The following is an 18,945-nucleotide window of genomic DNA, read 5'->3' as shown; positions in this document are numbered from 1 at the left end:
ACAGTTCATCCCATAGAGCTCTACAAATCACAATGGCCAAAAACCTATCCAAATGGCCCCCTCTATCTGTGGAAGGATCACAACCCTTTTTTTCATCTGCTTTTAAGATATATGTTCAACCATGCTCAACAGTGCAGTCCCTTTTCTGAGTATTTTGAAATTATTCATATTTCCATATATTGGGGAAAAAACCCCTTTTGAAATACACCAAGCATGTTTGCTTTTTCCAGAAACAAAAGAAAAATATATTTGAAAAAAGTTTATTGCTACACTTGCATTTCAAAGGCAGGATTTTATATCTGGTATAAAACATTGCCATCTGATAATTCAGTAATAAATGTTAACCAAAATATGCAATGCATTATTGCTGTACAAGAACAGATTTATTAATCATTGTCAGGAGTTTGTTAGTAAATAGTACCATAATTTATGGGGTAACATTTAATCAAAATAATGATACACCTACTGAAGTTACCAAAGAAAGTGCTGAACGTGGTTAGCAATTCTTGTAGGGCAGAAAGAGAAAAATGGTTAAAAAAGCATATTCTCTTCTTGATTCACTGGGAGTTATGCACACATCTCTGGTTAGCATTCCTAGAAGTTGTGCCAACACATCCCATATCATCAACAGGAAAATAATATATCTCCAAATCTATATGAAGAACAATCACCTCAGGGATTTTTCTCATAGGAAAGCAGGAAAGGAGATAGAGAGCTATATTCTCATCTCAGTGCAGTGGGATTCGTACAGGTAACTCTCATTAAAACTCCTGGGAGTTGAATGGTTGCTGAATCATAGAGATGAGATTATGCCCCTAAATTAGGACCAAGAATAACCTCATTAAAAATGAAGTGTGTCCATCTGGCAGAAGTATAAGAACTCAAGCTGTACATCTAACAGGAAATGTAAAGGAATGAAAAGATTCATAATCAAATTATCAGAAATACTCAAAAACATATTAGGTTCTTGGCAATAACGGCCAACATTTTCAATCACAGGTGCTTACAGTTAGGTCTTTAAATAAAGTGGCCTGATTTGCAAAGGTGCTGTGTACTCTCAAGCCTCATTAACTTCAGTGGGAGCTGTGTGTAAGAAGCACTTCTGAAAAATCAGAGCCCTAGGATTTAGGTACCTGACTTTAAAGCTCGTAAGTTTGAAAATCCCTTAAGATTTTCATGTTTGCTTACAATGCAGCTTACAGTAGTTTGAATGTAATGCCTTGATTAAATACAGCTTCCATAAAGCTGTTACTGGAAGGTTTTCAGTTGTAGATGCATCAAAAAGCCATTGATTAAAAATACATACTGCTTCTGGCTTGTGGTAAATGCATTTTCTGGACTTAAAATAATGATTTTGAATAAAGGTTCCCTTCATGGTATGAGATGATGGAATTGCCTGTAAGAAATGCTAATATAGCAGCAGCTAATAATCTGTTTACTTATAGTGGTGACATAAAACATTAATCATATACAACACTTATATGAATTTCTAGGTAAAGTCCAGAAACTGGATTATTTTTTTATCTGAGAATCTTCATCCTGGGATGCATCAGTGGATGGAAGACGTTCATTTTTCCTGCTCACAGGTGGTCTGGTTTTGGAATTGGAAGGGTGTGTAGAAATATTGCTCTCCATATTTTGATAGACCTATATATTAGGAAAGGAAAGTAAGTCATATAAATTATTGTTTGCTCTAAACACAACAGAGTACATTAGCATCGAGTTTTTCCTCATAATACTGAATTTTCATATCTAAATTCAGTGTAGCTATATTAGCAAAATAGCAAGTAATACAATAATGAATACCAGCTGTAAAGCTGAATGCACTGCAGCCACAGTACAGGAGAGTAAATCTTTGCTAAGCACTCTCTTGTAAAAGTAATAACCATCTAAGACCATATTTTCAAAACTAGTTGTCTAAGTTGTGCCTGCCAAATGTGTGCAACTGCATTTACTAATTTACTGCTGTTACTAAGGGACGAGTTATAATAAAGCCACATGTGAATTTTGTGCATGAAAATGGATGCGTGCTCATGGTTTAGCGGATGCAGCTTAGCTGCCAGCATCTTGAACATTTTGCTTTACATAATATTAAATTGTTTGGGGGATAAAAATCCATTTTCCAAACCAGGAGGTCAAATTCAAATCCTGTGGAGAAAGTGATCTGGTCCCCATCTGACAAACAGGTGCATTTAGCCCCAAATTCAGCAAGACACTGAAGCATGTGCTTACGGATGTCCTTAAGTCCTATTGACGTGAGTAACTTGAAGAAAATCAGTCTCCTGGAATGCAGAGACCTAGGAATACAATTCAATATTTCAAGGGGCTGTGAGTAAGAGCTGGGTTTGGGTATTCCCTTGCACAAACACATGGACTGTGTCCTTGTCCTCCATGACTATGATCCATTACATACCTTCCTGACTTTTGTTTTGGAGGTTAGACAGAATAGATCCTCCATGACTGTTCAGGAGAGCTAGGCCTGTGCTGGAGATCTGCCATGCATCATAACAAAGGTTCAATCCCACAAGGTGCTGAGCACTTTGGCCTCAATGCAGAAATCAGGAGGTGATTAATTTTAAGCACCTGAATAGTCCCATTGGCTTCAACAGGACTAGTCACATGCAGGGGCGGCTCCAGGCCCCAGCATGCCAAGCGCGTGCTTGGGGCGGCAAGCCGCGGGGGGTGCTCTGCTGGTGCTGCAAGGACAGCAGGCAGGCTGCCTCCGGCGGCTTGCCTGCGGAGGGTCCGCTGGTCCCGCGGCTTCGGAGAACCAGCGGACCCTCCGCAGGCAAACCGCCGGAGGCAGCCTGCCTGCCGTGCTTGGGGCAGCAAAATCCCTAGAGCCGCCCCTGGTCACATGTTTAAAGTTAAGCATGTGCTGATGTATTTTGCTGGATCAGAGCTAGAATGCTCAACTCTTGATTGAATTGCAGGATTGAGCCCCTACTACATGCTTTCCCTTCAGATTTTCCAATGAGGCCACATGAATAAGACAGAACTTGGCCTCATAGTTGCACTCAATAAACAGGTCAAGCATAGGCAGTATTGTGGTAGCCATGTTGATCCCAAGATATCAGAGAGAGAAGCTTGAAAGCTGGTCTCTCTCACCAACAGAAACTGATCGAATTAAATATATTTCCTTACCCATCTTGTCTCACAGGCCAGATGTACATTTATTTGATATTACTGGCTCTTCTTTACCTTTGACCCTGGCACCTGTGAAGAACTGAGGCCAGATCTACTCTCACAGCACTGCCTGCATCTCTGGAGGGGTGAAGTCAGCCCACAAGTCGTCTTCCAAAGACCCCTGCTTTCAACGGAGGGGGACTGGGTCATGACTGACCTCTCGCCCCACATCCCCACTGCTTTGGTGGAAGGCAGAAGGGGGTTGCCCTTTGAGTCACCTCCTCCATAACTTCACTCAATACACACACAGGGAGAGGATCCCTGCTGCAACAGCCCTAGCAGCACACATTACCTCATAAGATGAGTGCACTGGAGATTCATATGGTATGAACACTGAAACGGATTAGTGATTATATGTAATTCTTTATGTTTAATCTCTAGTAATGATCATTTATAACAGTGTTATCTATTGCACACAGTTTCCTAGCAACCAGTATCACACTGGTTATCTATCATTCCGTTCAAGTTCTTATAGTGCCTTCATCGCTGTAGAATCTGAGCGCCTTCCAGAAGTGCCATAAGTGACATGAGTAGCATTTGTCACATGTATAAGAACAAAAACATCAAGAAAATACTGGGGCAGCAACAACACATTTAGGGCTTGCTATTAACAGCCAGAAAATATGCTAGTTGGTCTGTAACAGTTTTGTACATTGCTGCCGTCTGAATTCTGACTGTGATAGTGCATCCAGGTTATTTTTCAGCAAAAATGTGGAATAGGAGCAATAAACATTCAGCCCCTGTGGGAAATTCTTCCCCAGGAGGAAAAATATCTCAGCTGATAAAAGGTGCAAGGGCAAAAAAGTCTTTTTTAGTTCAACAGTGGAATTTTGTCTCTGGATTTCAATGAAACCCTCCTTCAAAAGCTCACGTGCAACATACAAACCCCAGCCCCTTTGTACAGTTCATCCCTTAGTGATGACAGTACGTGCACTCTACTGAGCATGCTCAATGAGTCTATTGAGAGCGACAAAAGGAGAAGGGGCCCTTTTTGGTTAAATTAATGACTACTGTCAGCCTACTGCTGCAGGAAGGCTTAAGGCAGAAGCAGGAAGGTTAATTTATAATCAGCATAAGGACACTCCATCCTTGAAATTTGTTTGGCCTGCTAAGTGCAGGAAGCCAGCTGGGAACCTATGGCTTTGAAAGGCATTAGTTCATCTTTTCACTGGGATCACTTTTCTGGCAGGGAAAGTAAGCTCCTCTAGGATCCTGCATATTCCTATTTGTCAGCATTAGGATAACATATCTCCATCTAAAGAGGGTGGCCTATTGCTCCCTCCAGACCCTGTCAACATTAGTTCTACTGGCAGAGGGGGTCATTTGAGAGTGACATAAAGCTCTCCCTCCTCCAGGACTTAAGCATGTTGCACCCACAGAACTCCTAGCCCCTGACAAACCCTGCAATATGTCCCAACTCAGATCCCCACATAGAGCAACCATAAGCATTGCCAGTAGACCACAAAGCCAGCTGCATTAGCTTTTACAAAAGGGGAACTAGTTTCTGTGGGCAAAGAGAGACAGTTAGTGACCTTCCTGCATTGGACTGGAGAAACAGGCAGGAAAGAGGAAGTCCCTATGTCCCAGGCGGTTTATTAGAGCAACACAACAAAGTCTGCAAAAAGGATTCCTCCTCCATCTCAGCTCAGTCCTCTGTGAATGGCTCAGCTAAGGGAAGAAACCAGCTCCATGACATGATGGGGAGTCCCTGGGAATCCTTTCTAATGAAGTGGGTCAGCAATAGGAGCCATCAGTTCCAAATACCTTATTATGGACTCTAAAGATACATTTAAAACATAGAACTGCAAAACAGGGCATTTTTTGTATTTGCATGATTGCATACCGCTCTTTCTGCATCAGCCAGCTGCCGTGCTAACAGGGAACGCAGCTGTGAAAAGGAAGGTCTTTTTCTAGAGTCCAGAGCCCAACAGGACTGCATTACAAAGTATCTGCAGGAACAAAAGAAGAAATATGTGACAGTTTCCAAAGAAAATGTATCAATGGTTAAATACTATGGTAACTGCATTACAGAAATGCCAAAGATCAACAGACTGTATTATGGAGTATCAGAAAGATATTGATAAAGAATTCAGGTTTGATTTATTTGTTCAGAAAGATAAATAAAAAGAATGAGAGTGCACACATTAAACTCTGTAGTTCACCCCTTGAAGTCAATGTCAAATCTCCTGGTGGACTTCACAGGGGCCAGGATTTCATCCGGGGTTGTTAGTTACTTATCACGTTACATATCACTTATCATGTGAAATCTTAGCAATGTTAACATGATTCAATAGGTCTACCCTCCACATTGAGACTAGTAGGAGAACATTTCCCTCCTAAGAAATGGCAGACTGTGTCTATGGGGCTGATCCTGCCCCCACTTTAAGTGAACGTCATAGTCATATAATCTCCATAGGGATCTTTATGGAGCATAATCCTGCAAAAGTCTTTGTGGAATTTATATGAAGTCCACACAGAGTCTTCACAGGAGTCCATGCAATGTTTATAATCTCTGCAGAAGTCCCTTGAGAATTTATACGGTCAACATAAATGCTTGTGGGGTTTATAAGTTCCACAGAAATCCCTGCTGGACTCATAAACATTGTAATGTATATGTGCAACTTCCCAGGCATTACAATATCTACAGGCAGAGCCTGAAGACACTGCAATGCCCATAGCTTTGCAATATGTGTACCTGGCCTTATGGATATCAGCATGTCTACAGGCTGTCCTGGTAAATGTCAAAAGGTCTGCAATGAGGAGCCCAGAGATACCAAAATCCTTCCCTTTCGTTCATGCTCAATGTCTTGCAGCCCTCTGCCTTCTCCCCTCTCTCCATTTTTGTCCCGTAGGACTCCTCCCCTTTGGCAGAGCACACAGCCACAGGTGTTTGCAGGGTGTAACCTCCATAGAATTTGAATATCCACATCAGACTCCATGTTGATTGTAATGTCCATACTGAGAAGCACAAGAGTTACAATGCCCCTGCATATCCTGTCTCCTGCTCCCACCCAAACCCTTTTGTGTTATCACTCGCCTCTTCTAAAGGCACTGATATATCCCTGGAATTGAATTGGACACGGCTGGGTTCAGTAAAAAAAGAAGAGAAAGTTCACAAGAGCTTTATTTAGTATCTAAAATGGATTTTGTGTAACCCTTGCTATAGAAAATAAACCCTCCTGCATGAATGGAGCTGAAGATTCTGAAATACCAACCCAAGAGGAAGTTTTCTGAGAATGTAAGGACCAATTGAAAACAGGTAGTAAACTGGTCTTTTCAAACAAATACATTCATTGCTGATCATGACACGATAATAATTTCTGCTTCTAGACAAAAGCTACATTAACAAATATCCTTCACCAGCCTTAGAGAAAGATGTGATTTTGCCTGGAATATCTCTGTTAGGCAGAGTAGAGGGCAAACGAGTGGAATAAATATAAAGATAGCATTAGGAAAAATAATTACTTGATTAACAATTAATTAATCCCTATGCAGTATCCAGAATTTACACTTACATTTCTTCTGTAGCATAAAATGGCTGATCCATTTTAAATCCACTTTGAATGAGTTTGTAGAAGTTTGAATCAACCTGAATTCCAGGGTAAGGATTCACACCTATGAGAAATATTGTGGAAATATTAGCATACAGGAGGCTAGGGAAAAGTGGTGCTCTTCTGTTGTGATATAGAACATACCGAGAGAGAATATTTCCCACAGTAATATTCCATAAGACCAGACATCACTCTTAATTGTGTATATCCTGTCAAATAAGCTTTCAGGAGCCATCCATTTGACTGGTAACCGAGCCTGTACAAAGAGACAGAAAAGGAGCTTGATTAGTATTTTCTACACACAGTATAGCCAACTTCTTAGAGCATTCACTGCCGATGTACAATCAAAGTGTGATTGCAGACAGAAAAATAGACTCATTTTAAATAGCTTCTGCAAACAGCTCATCGAGCTGTAGGTGAGGTTACTGTATGACAGGTTCTAAGATTGTTTGTCTTCCATGGGCTACATTGTCAGAGTCCTTACTTTGCTATGCAGGAGATTAAGGACCCCTCTTACTCCTCTTCTTGATCTTGCTTAGAATATGATACTGGCCATGAGGAGGAGAGATGGGGCTACTCACTATGAGCAAGCTGACAGGGATGGGGAGTGGAGAAGACAGGAAGTGGGAGGAGCTCTGGTTTGACAGCCTACTCACTGACCTGAGTAGCCAGCGGGGCACACATGTGGACTGGGGTGAAGTAACTTGCTCCAGCCCCAGAGCAATGGGGAATCAGGAGAGGAGCTGTGAGTCTCTGACACAGTTTGTTCTCTGGCCTGCTCCTGGGCTAGTGCAGCTGTGTGCTGTCCCTCTCTTAGGGCAGGTTGTAAGGTTACAATCTAGCTTTATATAAATAAAGAGCTGAACAACAAAGTTCTGTGAGTGGTTCGCTTGGCATCCTCCATGCCTGGAGTCACCTGGAATACTCCATACAAAGCCAGTCAGGACTCTGGTGCAGCATGCCTTCGCTCTCTGAACATATTGTCACCAGGGCAAGAAGCTTACACAGCTTCGACTTTCCTGGATCTGACCTCGGAGCATTCAGCATCCCTTTCCTCCCTGTGTGCTTCCCGCAACAAGTCCCCCAGGCGGGGCTCCTGGGGAAGCCAGAGGGCCCTGCACCCCAACTCCTGCAATCAGCAGTGACTCTCAGCCAGCATGTAGAACAGAACGGTTTATTAGTTGACAGGAACACAGTGTAGAACAGAACTTGCTATCACAGAAATCAGTGACTTTCAACCAAGTCCATCTTGGGGAGTCCTGGGCCAGATGGCCTGGCCTCCCCCTCTTCCAGTCCCCCAAGCAGACTGCCCGCTTCCAGGGATCGGACCTCCAACACACCCCTTGCTCCTCCGCCTCCTCTTTGTCTCACTTCCAGGGTAAAAGGTGTCACCTGGTCACACACCCCTCCTGGGTCTCAGGTTACCAAGGCACCACCATAGCATAGGTACAGACCACTGGGCAGCCTCACCTGCCGTGAGGGCCTCAGCAAAAATCACACATCTAATTCCCACCACCGAAATATTGGTGCAGTGCACAGGGAAATGGAGGTACACACAGGCTTAGTATAGGACAGTAAGACTCACATGCAACATAACAAGATGAATAAAACCCCACTTTGTCACACCCGGGAAACCTCATCCAAGTCCTCATTCTCTCACAGATCAAAGGAACCACCTTGGTGTCCCAACGACTTCTTAAGTGTGGCCACAGAACTTTTGTTTTCTATCCTTACTCATCCCTGTCCTCAAAAGCCTCCCCAAGCCTTTACATTAGTCTAAAATAATACATTCATTAACAGAGCAAGCTCTAATTATTCCCCCTCCCCCAACACACACACACCAAAAAATTCCAACTCTGGAGCTCATGTTGAAATCAACGATGACTCAGCCTGCATTCTTTTCTAAGATCTTGCTTCCCTCACCCTTCTTCTCTAGTATATGAAACTGAGTGGCTTTTATAAAGTGCTGGTTATGCCATATTGACTTAAATACAGTGACTTCCCTGGAGCTATTCTGCTTTGCACCAGCCGAGGATCTGGCCCACAGTGTTGTATTCTTAAGTTAACTAATGTTTAGATTATTATACAAACATTTGCAGGGTCCAGCCCAAATCTGATTAGGCTAATACCAAATCTACTATTTTCATTTGCCGAAAGAAAACTTTTTCAGTGACACAGTGAGGTTACTCTCCTGTATGTCCAGCTACATGTATAACTACCAGCTAGTATAACTATCCCACTGTATATGCGTTTATCAGCTCAACAGTTCCTTATAGTTTTTACAATTATGTGAAAAATGTAAAGTAGGCGTGAGCTTACGTTGCCTCTGATGACGTAGTTAGAGTCATTCATTATATCTCTAGCTAGACCAAAGTCACATATTTTCACTATTTTTCCACAGGTCACTAATACATTCCTGGCAGCCAGGTCTCTGTGAATGCACTGTAAAGAAAGAATGGGTTAGGGTTGTGCATTGTTTTACAACAGATGGAAGTTGTTATTCATTGTTCTTGGCTTCATAGGCAAAATCTTGCACCTTTCCCTGCTCAAACAACTTTACCTGCATTAATGGAAAAGTGAAATAGCTTGGTTTTACAGTGTTAATATGTACAATGGAAAACAAGATGTCAGAACTAACGTCATAGTTACTAGTTGTTTATGGAATAATATTACCTGTTTATTATGAGGAATGGGAGAAGGCTGAGATTAGAGAGGTGAGCGGCTTATTTAATTCTCTCCCCAGCAACTATCATTTCAGAGGGGAAAAAAACAACAGCAGAAATACAGTTTGATTATACACTGGATAAAGCTAAACCTCCAAAGGGCACCAGAATGCTAATACATAGCTTGAGCCACAGATGCTTTCTGTTTGACAGCTAGAGCCCACCCACCCCCCTCTTCACTTCTGCAAGCAGAAGGAACTGAAGCCTGTATATCTGGGTTGGGAGTGGGAGAGGAGACTGTGGTAAGGGATGGGGGTTGGAAGCTAGCTATTCTCCACAGCATAATCCACTACTCCCCACAGACCCAATTTGTAGTAATATGGATAGGTTCATTCTCTATGCTGTGGAGACACAGACACATCCTAAGGTTTGGTTTTATAGTCAGAAGTAATCAGGGAACCTCAAGCAACATGGCTTCTATAGAAGTGATCGGGCTGACGTCCTCAAGGTGCCCTAGCAGCTGGGGAACAATGAGTAGGCTTAGGTCCTCAGCACAAAGGTCCTTGTTGCTCCAGCAGATCTCCCAGGATATCTGTATGGCTCACCAAGAACCCATGGGTTTAAGAAGCTGAACCCCGACCCCTTCCACTAAGGCAAACTCTGCCCTGTGACAGAAGAATGAGGCATTTCCAATCTTCCTTAGAAAGGAGGACATAGCCCTTTAAACTCTACTTAATCTTATTGGAGATCAGTGGCCGATTAATGTACAGGACTATGGGGCCCGTGCCCAAGGTCCCCAGCCTGAAAAATGGATGCTCCTGTGCCCCACACCCTCACCCCACTCCCCAGGGAGGACTGAGGAGACTGCAGGCAAAAGTGGTGCGGAGGGGCCCCCACTTGCTCTGGTCCATGGCCCAACAAAACAGTAATCTCCCTCTGGTCGCATATGCATCAGACCTGGCTCACACACAGTCAAGCCTAAAGGCACAATCTAGGAGTATTTTATTTTGGTTATTTTAAAATCTGTAATAAAGATATGGTTTAAACCTGTCACTTCACAGTTTTCTATTTCAGACAGCCTGCTGCTAATTTGATCTATCTTTCTATTCTTTACACTCTAAACATTGTTCACAGGTTAAACATACCGATTTTGATTCAAGAAACTCCATTCCTTTGGCAACTTGATATGAGAAGCAGAGAAGATCTTCAAAGGTGAGCATATTGAAGTCCTCCTCTTCATACACCCTTCTATTGATATATTTAATTTCTTCTGTAAAACATAAGCAGACCTTGGGCTTGTGAGTACCTGGGGACACTCGGGAAAGTGAAGATGAATTAACTGAAGGTGTGAAGCTGAATTGCAGGAGTTCAAGTGCACTAAACCTCTGGGTGGACACACTCATTCAGAAGTAAAGTAAAGCAAAGGGCTGGTCTACACTGGGGGGGTGGGTATCGATCTAAGATACGCAACTTCAGCTACGTGAATAGTGTAGCTGAAGTTGAAGTATCTTAGATCGATTTACCTCGGGTCCTCACGGCGTGGGATCGACGTCCGCGGCTCCCCGTGTTGACTCCACTACCGCCTCTCGCTCCGGTGGAGTTCCGGAGTCGATGAGAGCGCATTCGGGGATCAATATATCGTGTCTAGATGAGACGCAATATATCGATCCCCGAAAAATTGATCGCTATCCGCCGATATGGTGGGTAGTCTGGACATACCGAAAGTTTCTGTAGCTTAATCCCTTTCTCCATTTATCTCAATAAATCATTACAATTGGCTTGTCTGATACAGTATCAAGAAGCATAATCAGTGCATTGTGCACTTATTCTTCTCACACAGATAAGGGGAAGGTGTCAAGAGTAGATGTCTTCAAAGTCCAGTACCACTTTTATTGTTATTATTTCTATTACTGCTAATAAATACATAAAATAATTGCAAGCAAAATCCTGAGATCCTTACTAAACATTGGCTTAGTCGTTATACTAGCAAATTCCTCTTGACTTCGATAAGAGCAGATCAAGAGCTAAGGTTTCAGTCAAAACTATAGCTAAACTAATAAACGTAAAATACAATTTGTGACTTTACTTTTATTGTTATTGGCAAAATTATGAGATCCTCTTTCTCATGCACATATGCACACACACACTTACACTTATAGAGGTGATACTGATGTGATAGCTGTGCAGTTTACATGATAAGATGCATTTTTCTTACATCTATAACCATCTTACCTGTTCTCTACCAACTAGTCCATCTCTGCTGGAACTACAGTCCTTGTCTATAGGAGAAGGCTGCACTCAATTAAATTAAGTAAATTTTTTAACCAATTTAGTTAAGCCAGTGCAATACCCTGGGTGGACTCTCTTCTTTTGGTTAAAGTGTGGCTTACTTCTGATTAGTTTAAACTGATTCCTAATCAATTTTAAAATGAACTCAAATAAGGGTGGCAACCCAGTCTTTTTCAGCAGTTTATGTAAGTTTTCTGCAGAAAAGGACCTGGGGATTACAGTGGACGAGAAGCTGGATAGGAGTCAGCAGTGTGCCCCCGTTGCCAAGAAGGCCAATGGCATATTGGACTGTATTAGTAGGAGCATTGCCAGCAGATCAAGGGAAGCGATTATTCCCCTCTATTCGGCGCTGGTGAGACCACATCTGGAGTACTGCGTCCAGTTTTGACCCCCCCATGACAAGGGATGTGGACAAATTGGAAAGAGTCCAGCGGAGGGCAATGAAAATTATTAGGAGGCTGGGACACATGACTTACGAGGAGAAGCTGAGGGAACTGGGGTTATTTAGTCTGCAGAAGAGCAGAATGAGGGGAGATTTGATAGCAGCCTTCAACTACCTGAAGGGGGGTTCCAAGAAGGATGGAGCTCGGCTGCTCTCAGTGGTGGCAGATGACAGAACAAGGAGCAATGGTATCAAGTTGCAGTGGGGGAGGTTTAGGTTGGATATTAGGAAACACTATTTCACTAGGAGGGCGGTGGAGCACTGGAATGGGTTACCTAGGGAGATGGTGGAATCTTCATCCTTAGAGCTTTTTGAGGCCTGGCTTGACAAAGCCCTGGCTGGGATGATTTAGTTGGGGTTGGTCCTGCTTTGAGCAGGGGGTTGGACTAGATGACCTCCTGAGGTCCCTTCCAACCCTGATATTCTCTGATTCTCTGATTCTAAGTCAGTTTTCACACCTTTAGTTAAACCCATGCAACTTTCTCACATTCATGAGGCCAAATTCCAATATTCCAAATCTCTGAAACAGGCCTTTAAAAAAAAAAATCAATCTGCCATCAAAATGTTTCCATCTTTCCAATCATGTATGGAATTGCTGTTCCCACTCCAAATAAATAAATAAATAAATAAAGAAAGAAATAATCTGTCCCTACATTTTTGCTATAATCTAGATCTATTGATTTCTCTCTATTTCTATACAGGTCTCTAATACAAAGTAAGAAAATTTGTTTTTTACAATTGTTACTCAGAAGAAAATGCTTAATTTCTCACCTTCCTCCGAATATAATGTAATCCCATTTGATCCAGAGGTCAAATCTGAGTCTTGCCTTAGTTGCATTCCTCCAAAGTCATCCATTCTACACAATGAAATATATGATCCATTTTTTAATGTTGTCCCCTGTCTGGAGTAGGGGGCATATTTAAAAAAGTTGCATATTTCAAATAAAATAATAATCTAAAATGTGAACTGTTTTGTAATGAAAAGGGCATCAGTTGCTGCCATTACAACCTTTGGCACTGAATTCTTACTTATTATACATCTAGCACGACCCTTTAAAATGCCAAAATCCACAGAAGGGGTTTCATGATGCTTGCAGTGCAATCGGAAGAACTGCAGCAAAAATAGGACCATTTTTTTAGCCAATTCCCAGTGGGTTTCTTCCTGCAGAGAACCAAAGATTGGAGTGTGATGAGCCTAGAATTCAATGGTGTTCTTTGTTAAAGGACACTCCTCAATTCACTCCTTAAGCTAGATTTGTTTACTTACATACTGGCCCCAATCCTCAGCTCTTCAAAGGAATTATGCCAATTTATAGCAGTTTTCTTTGCAAAGAGTTCCGGGACATGTGCTTGCATGGAGTTGTTTCAGTGCAAGCGCTTGACTGATAATAGGTTACTTATAGTTCAAACTGTTACTGAACATTTTACCTGGAGTTTCGATCCAAATGGAAATTGTGGTAAAAGCTGAAATTGTGCTGTTTGAAGATATCTGTCCATGTCCGGTGAAATATTTCTCTTTTGTTCCTTAAGTAGTTCAGCAGGTCACCATAGCAACAGTATTCAAAAATCAAGTAAACTGGTCCTGAGATAGTTTATGGAATGAATATCTATTACTGTTCGGGTACGGGATGTACTGAAGCAATCTTCCTGGGGGGAAGGAGTGCCTCCCTGGTGAAGCCCTAGGGAACCCTTATTTTCTCCCAGTGTATGGTCTATATTAAATGTCTGAACCTTTCACAGTTTCCATATAAATAACTGGTACTGATGGATATGAGGCAAACATCTCAGAAAATTTGCCTGGCTGACATTGCCAAATGTGTATCATCAAAGGTGGATTGGGGATCACTAAAGGGGAATAAAGATCCCTCCCAAAAATGTTACCAGAGGAGCATTAGCATTAGTGACTAAAGGCCAGATTTGTAAAGGTATTTAGGCACCTAGTGGGATTTTCAAAGGCAAGTAAGCGCCTAACACCCATTGAAATAAATGAGTTTTAGGCACCTCAGTTTTAGGCATCGATGAGTTTTAGGCACCTTTAAAAATCTGGCCCTTAGTGTACAGGACTGGAAGGTGCTATCCATGAAGATGTAGCTTATCATCCACACTAGATGGAGTAGGCACAAAAGATTAGGTAGAGTCCAATTGCTTTTGGGAAATGACATAATGGCTTTTGGGGTGTGTGTGTGGCAAAGAATGTGGTTTTCCCCTCAAACCCAGACCCCTTCCTCTGAGAGTGTGAGAGACTTCCTGGGACTTCGGACATATATACTCCTCCCTCAAACTGCTTGCTGGAGAGAAAAGCCCTTCTAATCAGCAGCTTTTCATATTGCTTTACCCACATGCTGTCATTACGGTTGGGGCCCTTCTTAACAGTATTTTTTGTTATGGCAAACTGAGTTACTGTTGTTTGATTTAAGCCACTTTCATTCATAGAATTTCTTTATTTTGTCCGTACACTCTAGCAATCAACTCTGTTCTAAGACAATCTAGAACAAAGGTGCCGCCATATGTGGGCATAGTCATTGGTGGGGCATTTTGAGTATATTTACACAGCACTTGGGAGCAAGGCTCTTGACCTGGGCTGACAGACCTGGGCTAGCAGGGCTTGCTCTAAAAATAACTGTGTAGACAGCACTCTGAAGTCGTAGCTTAGGCTGGAGCTCAGGCTCTGAATCCCCCTTATCCCCCCAGGCTTAGCCGCGAAGCTAGTCGCAATGATCTATTTAACTGCCCTCCTTTTCTTTTCATGACAGAATTATTGTTCCTATGAGCTGGGGAAATTAGATTTCATTGTTATTATTATTTCTGCCTTAAAATAATACCTATGGCTCAAATCTTCCCTATTTTTGAGAGTGATGGATGTAACAAATCAATTACAAATACAAACGCCAGGCCCTGCTCACACTATATAGCTTCCTTATCCTCTCTCTGTTCACTAGTACAACTACATTACTTAAATTGTAAGCTACCTGGGGGCAGGGCTCATCTTTTTATTCTGTGTTTGTACAATAGCTAAGCACAATGGGGTCCTGGTCTATGACTGGAACTCTTGGGCACCACCACAATACAAACAATAAATAACAACAGTAATCCACAATCTTTCCCCTCTTATTTTTTTTCCACCCTCACTCTATTCTTCTCTTCACTCCCTTCTTTACTTTTCCTTTCTCTTCCCTTCTCTGCTTCACTCACTCCTCATCCTTCATTCCACTCTCCTATTTTCATTTCATTTTTTAACCCGTCTCCACTTCCTTTCCTGCCAATCCATCAGGCTATCTAGTCTTCTTTGTCCCTTAGTATTGGTCTTCAAACAGTTTTTGCATCATTGTAACTATTTTGGTGATTTTCTACTGCAAAAAATAAATAGGTACAACCCCCAGTGTGGACACCGTTATATTGATATAAAGGTGCCTTATGCCAGTATTCCTTATTCCCCTTTCCTCACAGGAATTAACTGTTCCAGTACAGACACATTCATCCCAGTATAACTGCATCCACAGCTGGTGGGCTGTGCTATTTTAATTATACCAACTATACTAGTATAGTTAAAGTAGTACCATTTTTCTGTGCAGACAAGCCCTTAGATTCTCTTTCATTTTACCCTCACTTTATTTTCTGCATCTGGGCTACTGCATAGCACAACATTGGAAAAACAAACAAACCATGGTATTTTGGATTTATCAGGATTCACAGATGTTTCATATTGCTGCTAATGACCAATTTTTGAGGTATTTATATTCCATTCAGAAGTCTTCTTTACATTGATTTAGGTTAGTATATTTCAATGTGGTGTTTATTACCTGATGTGGTGCAAGCCCCTAACAGATTGACAATGTTTTCATGGCTTCCAATATGAGTCATCATTTTGAGCTCTGACATTAGAGCATCTTCTTCAGAAGGGTCAGATTTTTCTGTAAATACAACAGCAATACAAACTTGGAAAAATATTTACAGGCTAGAGTTTGAAACCTAAAAAGTTTAGGTTCTGTGCGGCATGCAAAGCTTTCTGTTTACATTAATCCCATTGATATAAAGCTGTGACTGTGTAGAAAATTGTTCTAAAGAGTAATAATTTAAGATAAATAGATATTCTATCTGCTATATATCACAGCTGGAACTCTCTCTCTCTCTCTCTCTCTTTGTGTGTTTGTATTCCAGCTACAAGCTTTGTGAGATGATTTTGTGGTCTTGAAAAACAGATATTATGAAAATGACAAAATAAAGAACGGTTGGCAGATTCTGACAAGTAGCCAGAATTTGCTTTAAATATGAGACAGGGAGACAGATATAGAACCAAATTCCTTTTTAGTTTATATTGCTATAAAATTGAACCGTGTTCAGTAGGGCTACTTTGCATTTAAACAGTTGTAACTGGGAGCAGAATTTGGCCCATAATTTTTCCTCTATTGTCTCTCCTGATTCAAAACTGAATAATGCAATTTTGAGGGAAACCATAGCTTCCAACTTAAAATTATATGGAATTGTCTCAGTCATAATATGGAGAAGCAGTACAACTACTGACTCATAACTTATTTCTCATTTATGCAATTCCCTGCATTCTGATTGGCTGAGGGAGTCTATGTCTATGATTTCTCATCCACCATAAAGTGTACAAATAATTGTATTCCAATTGGCTAATAAAGGCCATTAGCCAATTAGTGTACAATCATTTCAATAATGACTTTATACCTGTTTTTCAATAAATGTAGAATCATTATGCAAACTCACCTCATCTAACTCTAGTTAATAAATACAATTTACTTTATTAATTTAATTACTCTTAGTTGGAGAGAGAGGAACTAATAACTCCTCATTATGCAAGAGAGGGGGAAGTATTGGATGGGTAAGAAACTGAGGCAGTCATGTCTGTTCTGAAGGCAGTAGTCCATGGAGATGAGGAACCCATAGTAGCCAATCAGAGAGTAAGGGTGAGAAAATGGAAAGTATATTTCAGTGTAACAACAAAATGAAGGTGTTTTCTGTTCCCTCAGTAAAAATGGTACCCTGTGCTAATGAACATCTCCTTTGCCTCAGAGTTCATTTAGCCCAAAATAATGTCACTTTACCTCATGAACAGGAAGCACTCTCTTTATATCAATCAAATATAGAAAGAACTTTAAAAAAGTTACTAGAGTTAAAACTTTGCCCTACCACAGCATGAAAGGGGCCGAATTGCATGGCAGAGCTGGTTTCTCCAACGGGAGAGTCCTTCTAGAATCCGGAGGTGGGAAACCCTCTTAGGACTGGCCTTGTGGGAAGCCCTCTCAGGGCTGACACTACATGACTGTTAAGCCCTGCCTTCTCTTCTGGATGGAATCCATATTTCCACCTCTGAATGCCATATATGGCAGTTGGGGTACTGGGTGACCATATCACAGGAGGCAGGAGGGACCTCACCACATCCCAATGGTTTGATGGGGCAAGTTCTTTCCAGCTGTGGAACAGCTGAGAAACTAAATGGCCTGGAAAGCAGGGAAGACAAGGCCCAGCTGGGTAATGTGGACTAAGACAGCATCCATAAGTAGCAAGTCCACAACAGAGCTGTTAGCTAGGCTCCCTCCAAATCCCCATGCCCAACTCACCAGTGCTGGCCGGGCTTACACTGGGAAGAGAAGGATGTATCCCATGAAAAGATGCTGTAGCAGGTATGCAACCTCTGCCATGTGGGAGGCCCAGGAGTCCTTCCCTTGAGGGGGAATGCCTCCCTGTGACCCCCAGGAGTGTCAGAGTTCTATCCTTTCCCATACTATTGGTTGTGCCTTAGAGACACACTCTAGAATTTAGTTAATACATGGAATAAACTACAAAATGCAGCAATAAGAATATGCAAAAGGAACAACTTTTTTAGAGCTAAGTAAGTATTAAAGTATAAAGGACTGTGAGGTGCAATTGCTAAGGGAATTGATTTAGAGGGGCTTCTGGTGCTGTTTCTACCTTAAAACACAAACGATAAATCACTGCTTGTGAGAGCAGAATCTTTCTGTGATTTACTGTACCTTTTAGCATTTTGACTGCAACTTGGACTGAAACTCCTGTTTTACTAATTCCATAAGCTGTCGCATTCACCACTTTTCCAAAGGCACCAGAGCCAAGTGCCTGCCCTACAAGACAAAATGAGTTAAGGTGATTTCTAGTTTAGAGCAATGCAAACTAATACGATGACTTCATGGTTTACATAGCAGGTTGCTCACCAAATTCCAGATTTTCTCTTGGAAACTCCCATTTGAGATCATATTCAAATTCACTGAAATCAATGTAGATGTACTCATTATCTGAAGGACCAACTATCTGTATCATTTGCATTTGGCTTTCATATCTAAATTGCTTCAGAAATGGAAAAATTGTATTAGTCCAACAGAGAAATAGATTTCTAAGAGAGGGGAGTGGACAGCATTCATTTAAGTTTTTTGCTTTTACCTTTTTGTATTTATGAAAAATAAATATAAGCAAAACAGCTATAACTGGAAGGCAAAATCCAGTGGTTGCATAGAATGAAACATTATCTTGGAGGGAAAAAACAGCTCCTGTAATTTAAAAAGATATATGTTACTAAACAATGAATCAGAACTGGAATATAATGTTAGGTTACAAGGAACAGAGTCAAATCTGTCCTGTTTGTATTATCTCCACTATTTTCTATTCCCTTTGGCCTGACTCTGAGAATTGCCAGTGGGAATTACAGGTGGTCAACATCTCTCAGGGAACCAGATCATGCCCTTCAAACCTCAGTACATGAGTAAGATCCTCTGTATGTGGATCAACCAACTCTCATATGAAGTTGCCTCTGGAGTAGAGGTGATCCAAGATGCAAAGA

General features: G+C 41.5%; 1 protein-coding gene across 1 annotated transcript in view; it reads right to left on the bottom strand.

Moving 5' to 3' along the window:
- Positions 1 to 277: 277 nt before the first annotated feature.
- FLT3 (fms related receptor tyrosine kinase 3) overlaps positions 278 to 18,945 on the bottom strand; it is a 71,805-nt gene continuing 53,137 nt past the window's right edge. Inside the window, exons 13-24 of the mRNA XM_045016905.1 lie at positions 18,549 to 18,655; positions 18,323 to 18,455; positions 18,128 to 18,232; positions 15,932 to 16,042; positions 13,560 to 13,713; positions 12,903 to 12,988; positions 10,546 to 10,670; positions 9,057 to 9,179; positions 6,882 to 6,993; positions 6,702 to 6,801; positions 5,030 to 5,135; positions 278 to 1,647 (exon numbers count right to left, since the gene is read on the bottom strand). Coding sequence (XP_044872840.1) covers positions 1,513 to 1,647; positions 5,030 to 5,135; positions 6,702 to 6,801; positions 6,882 to 6,993; positions 9,057 to 9,179; positions 10,546 to 10,670; positions 12,903 to 12,988; positions 13,560 to 13,713; positions 15,932 to 16,042; positions 18,128 to 18,232; positions 18,323 to 18,455; positions 18,549 to 18,655 — 1,397 coding nt within the window. The 3' untranslated portion in view covers positions 278 to 1,512. The remainder of the gene's footprint in view (positions 1,648 to 5,029; positions 5,136 to 6,701; positions 6,802 to 6,881; positions 6,994 to 9,056; positions 9,180 to 10,545; positions 10,671 to 12,902; positions 12,989 to 13,559; positions 13,714 to 15,931; positions 16,043 to 18,127; positions 18,233 to 18,322; positions 18,456 to 18,548; positions 18,656 to 18,945) is intronic.

Source organism: Mauremys mutica, chromosome 1 (genome assembly GCF_020497125.1).
Source record: "Mauremys mutica isolate MM-2020 ecotype Southern chromosome 1, ASM2049712v1, whole genome shotgun sequence".
NCBI lineage: Eukaryota > Metazoa > Chordata > Testudines > Geoemydidae > Mauremys > Mauremys mutica.
This window is presented reverse-complemented; position numbering and strand designations above follow the sequence as displayed.